The sequence below is a fragment of the Gossypium raimondii genome, chromosome 9 (assembly GCF_025698545.1).
Source record: "Gossypium raimondii isolate GPD5lz chromosome 9, ASM2569854v1, whole genome shotgun sequence".
NCBI lineage: Eukaryota > Viridiplantae > Streptophyta > Magnoliopsida > Malvales > Malvaceae > Gossypium > Gossypium raimondii.
In genome coordinates, this window is record NC_068573.1 from 2,623,345 (window position 1) to 2,628,385 (window position 5,041).

At 33.9% G+C, this 5,041-nt stretch overlaps 1 protein-coding gene across 1 annotated transcript; it reads right to left on the reverse strand.

The window, feature by feature from the left end:
* Positions 1 to 914: 914 nt before the first annotated feature.
* LOC105798140 (uncharacterized) lies at positions 915 to 3,784 on the reverse strand. The gene is made up of 2 exons (XM_012628077.2): positions 3,440 to 3,784; positions 915 to 2,227 (listed from the first exon to the last, which is right to left on the reverse strand). The coding sequence occupies exon 2, from the start codon at positions 2,077 to 2,079 to the stop codon at positions 1,276 to 1,278; it is 804 nt and encodes a 267-aa protein (XP_012483531.1). The 5' UTR covers positions 2,080 to 2,227; positions 3,440 to 3,784; the 3' UTR covers positions 915 to 1,275.
* Positions 3,785 to 5,041: the final 1,257 nt, after the last annotated feature.

Here is a 5,041-nt window from a genome sequence, read left to right on the forward strand (position 1 = left end):
AAATATACCCATACTGGACACTAGACCTGTCCATGGGCCGAATGGCCCGGCCCGGCCCGACGGCTCGCCCGAAATATGGGCTTGGGTAAAAAAAGAGGCCCGTTTAAAATATATATATTTTTATGTTTAAAATATATATTAAATATATATATTTATGTTTAAAATATACTAGTTTAAGTTTTTTATGTTTAAAATATATATATATATATTTTATGTTTTAGTTTTAGTTTTAGTTTTTTATGTTTAGCAAATCCTGCATATAGCAATTGACAAGATAGCAATTGAAAGTGATAACATTGGTAAATCCTGCACATGTAATATTGGTTGGTTTTAAGATAAAAAATGTAAACTTATTTGTTTACAAAATATTTGATAATACAAAATGTAAACTAATCAAATATTAGATTTTGTTACAACAATTAATACAATTAACAATTAATACAATTAATAATTTGATAATTTTACTAATCAAATGTTAGATTTTGTTACAACAATTAATACAATTAACAATTAATAATTTGATAATTTTACTAACAATTAATTTTAATAACAATTAGTTTTAATTTTATCAAAAAAAATTAATTTTAATTTAAAAAGGGCCGGGCCGGGCTCGGGCCCCATATTTTTCCCGGGCCGGGCCTGGACAAAATCTCAGGCCCATATTTCGGGCCGGGCCCGGGCCTAAGAAGCGGACTGAATTTTTTCTGGGCCCGGCCCAAACCCAGCCCATGGACAAGTCTACTGGACACATATTCTTAATAAATACCTGCATGCAACTAACATAAAGTAAAAATAAAATCATCAGCTTCTACAACACCATGACCAAAAAAAACTCAAATTCCGTACATATGAATTAGAACATAGATTAAAAACGAAAAATAGAACCCTGCAAACCATATATCAAGCCATGTTCATCCATATAATTGATTGATTTCATTCATACCAAAAAGAAGTACAAGCATAAGCATAAGAGCTCCATTATACACGAGCCCTTCCTACTGTATCTCGAAACTTTGGTTGGCATTGTTGGACGATCAAATCCCAGAAATAAGAATCGAAACAATCATGCCTGAGTTGAAATGAAATCAAATGTTCCAAAATGGGAAAAAAACCTATCAGGGAACAACTTATTGAGAGCTTTGAAGAACTAATATAACCTAGGGACAGCAGAAACTTGTCGAATTCGGAGATTTGATGGTGTCTTCGAGTGAATATATGGCACAAAAGTGTGAACTTACAATCATGATACTTGCTGAACAAGTAACAGATACCATCTCAAGTGATGATCTCTTTCACAAGCCAGTCTAAACTCGGATATGCGAAGTACAAGATAAGAAACGAAGGGAAAGCGAAGAGAATGGTTATAAGTATGTACAGGGCTAAGATGGCCGCACTAGCAGGAACTGCATAAAGGATGATCAAGAGAAATATGATGATTAATGGGAACTTGGCAGTCAGATGTACAAAGAACACCAGAGATTTCCGAAGGACAGTGTGTATTCTTTCCAAATTGAAGTAATCCGTAAGATGAGTATGATTTTGGGTTGATCCTGATGATTCAGAATGATGGTGATATGCCCTTCGATGGTTACAACGAGTTACTTGGTTTCCAATGGGTAAACTGTTGTTTGATGACAAGTCCGGTTGGCGATCTTCTGAGAATGAAGAATGAGACATTAGTCTATCACCATTCATGCTCTCAACCATCCAAAGTAGAAAATAGTTCTTCCGAGGGAACTTGAGGTTTCCTCGATAAACCAGACGAAATGACAAGAGATTGCACCACGGGCAAGAGATGAAAAGTGGAAGTTGGATTGGTAAAGTAGGGAATTTCATGACAGCCCATTGAAGTCCTAGAATGCAGTTTTTACAAAGGGTATGACCACACCATAAAACATACGGCACATTTTCGACAATGTTGAAGGATTCACAGCATATCGGACAATCTAAACCTTCATCCCTGCTAACTGCTGAAGAACTTTCATCATCTGAACATTCCGATGCAGCACGCGTTTGCCTTAGAGAACCATTTTTCAATCCAACAGTTCCAGCGATGCATTTGGATGCAAAACTCCACATGTTGATGTAAGGAACATAAGCTATTACATAAACAACATCATTTTTGAGTAGTAGGAACCGAACCTTGTGAATTACAACATAATGTCAAAACCCAAAAGTCAGTCTGCCAATTGCAAATAGAAACAGTGCTGCGTACCAACACAACAACCTAAAAGGAAAACGAAGAAAAACTTCAGGCAGCAATAATTTAGGCCATTTTAACCGTAAGCAACTATCGTTAATGTAACGAACTACCAGTACATTCAGAATTAACCTACTATTAATACAAATCCACACTATACTACAAATCAAAGGGGAGGTCTCATGTATAGATATTCAATAAACATACAAGAAACTCAAAACCACAGGGGTTAGCAACAAAAGTGAAAATTCAACACCTAGCGGGACCATTGTTGGCCTTCTAAGTTTGAAGTAAGCCTAATCAGTAGAATGAAGTACACAAGGCCCCAAAAAAACACTCCCTAGAATGAAAAAAGACGGTAAAAGTACCATAGAAGCCCTTGTATTAAGAGTTAAATTGCATTTTGTCCCTTTACTAAAAAAATGGACAAATTAGTCCCTATACTTTAGATCAAAGACTAAACTATTATTTTTTGATAAAAAATTTTTCCATTACTATTGTTAAAAATTGGCATGATTGATGAAATAACTAAACATTTACACATGACCTCACGTGTACGTCATGATAACATAGAAGGGCCAGTTTTCACCAGTAGAAATGGATGTGATACCTTTACCGAAATAAGACATGTATATATATGTATACAGAAAAGCTTAAGGATATATAACCATATATTATTGTTGGCTTTCTAAGTTCCAAGTAAGCCTAACCAGTGTTGTGAAGGATGCAAGGCATGAAAATGCATGCTAGCTTGAATAAGACACAATATGAATATGTACATGTTTTTGTATGTGTGTTTACACACACAGATATATATATATAAATATATATATATATATATATATATATATATATATATAAGTTTCAGATATATAATTATGATAATGAACTCTTAAGATGTAGAACTACAACACTAGATTTCAGTTTCAACTTATCCTGTTATCAATAAAACTTCATTTTATATAAAATCTTTAAATACCAAAGATTCTAAACAAAACACCCAATTCCTGAAAATGACAAATCATCTTAAATCAGAAAAGGATAAACAAATTGAATTTACATCTTCCAACAGATTTCATTTTGAATGAGAATTGATAAATGCAAGAAAATAAAATGAACCCAGAAAGGATAACACTTCAAATAATCATTGAACATATAACCCGGAAAGAAAGCAAGAATCCTTACAATTGAAAGAATCTTTTAACAGTAAATAATAGAAATTTAAAATAAGGGTCTTACAGAGTATTGGGTATCTTTGATTTGATGATAACAAAGAATTTCAGCTCTCTTTTTCAGTTTTTCTCTACGCTTTTTTACCTTTTTTCCCCTATGACTAGATGCTGGATACGGGATACTGCTAAAAATGGGGGGGGGGGGGGGGGAAACATGAAAGAATGTAAAATTGGGGGTTTTTAATTAGTATATAAAGAGAGAAAAGAAAAGAAATCAAGAATCAAGGATCGTGGAACATGTATTGATTTGGTAGAGGGGACAATATTTCTACCAATGTTGCCTATTTCCGATTGGCAAATGGCAAATGGCAAATGCAATGACGATGAGGGCTTTTTCTTGATTATGACTTCACCATTTGCGTAGACCGGGCTTGTTCTATTGATTTTATAATTCAAAACTAGCCCAAAGTTTTTTTTTTCCTTTTTCTTAATTAATAATCAAAAGGGTAATGTTTGTTTAAGTTTATGTCTTGGTCAAGTCTACTACCCTAGCACGTCTTTGTCTGCTCTCTCTGACAGGAATTAGGGTTTTTCAAGTTTTTAAGTTATTGTTTTTTTTTCTTTGAAGGCAGATATTGAAATATTTATTTTCTTTAATCTTTTTAGTCAATTGGAAATCTCGTTTATGTATTGATTTTAATCATGAAGTCAGAATTTGCTGGTTTATCAATTAATGAGGAGGAAGATGAGATCTTACAAGTATGAGTCGAGCCAAACTCAGAGAGGGAGGTGGAAACTTTTTGTCTAGTGGGGTGTTTTCTCACAGCTAGCATCATTCACTTTCCAGCAATGAAAAGCACAGTGGCAAATCTATGGCATCCTGTTTGGGGTGTTAAAATTCGAGATCTTGGAGGAAAAAAGGTACTTATTTCAATTTTTCCATGTTATGGATATGAAAAGAGTTTTAAAGGGATCACCTTAGACTTTTAATAATCATTTATTGGTGTTATACAAGCTGTAGTGGGGGGAGGATCTATTAAAAGTCCTTTTAATTTTTACACCTTTTTGGGTACAGATCCATGACATTCCTTTGGTTTTTTCTCTGAAAATTTGATAGTACAGTTGGGTAATTTTATTGAGTATGATGGCTCTAATTTGGGAAAGGAAAATCGTAATTACATGAGGATAAGAGTCCAGATAGATATTCGACGACCTTTGAAAACGTTGACACTATTTTTTTTGTGAAAACGGGGTCGACTTGGATTTTGATAATAAAACGAAAATGGGAGTTGCCACCAATCTTTTTTAATGAGGTGTGATCGGGTCACCTCAAAAAGTGATTATTTTCAATAAATGATTTGGTTTTATTAAAACAACGATTTTGATCCACGAAAATCAGAAAAACAGGTTCAGGAGTCGGTTACGTACGAGGAAGGGTTATCACCCTCGTAACGTCGAAAATTGGTACTTAGTTGAGTAATTAGTGTCTTAATATCGAGAATTGAAAACTTTGAAAAGATTCGAAATACGATCCTTGTATTAAAAACTTGTATAAATCAAATTATATGTTAAGTCCCTCTCATTTCGGAGAGAGAAAATGACATACCCATTGAGTTAGGGCATGATATTTCACATCCTCAAAAATGAGCTTGTCCTTAAAAAAACTCAT

Bases quoted from the DNA above. Each gene is read 5' to 3' on its own strand.
- LOC105798140 (XM_012628077.2), bottom strand. From the start codon at position 2,079: ATGTGGAGTTTTGCATCCAAATGCATCGCTGGAACTGTTGGATTGAAA.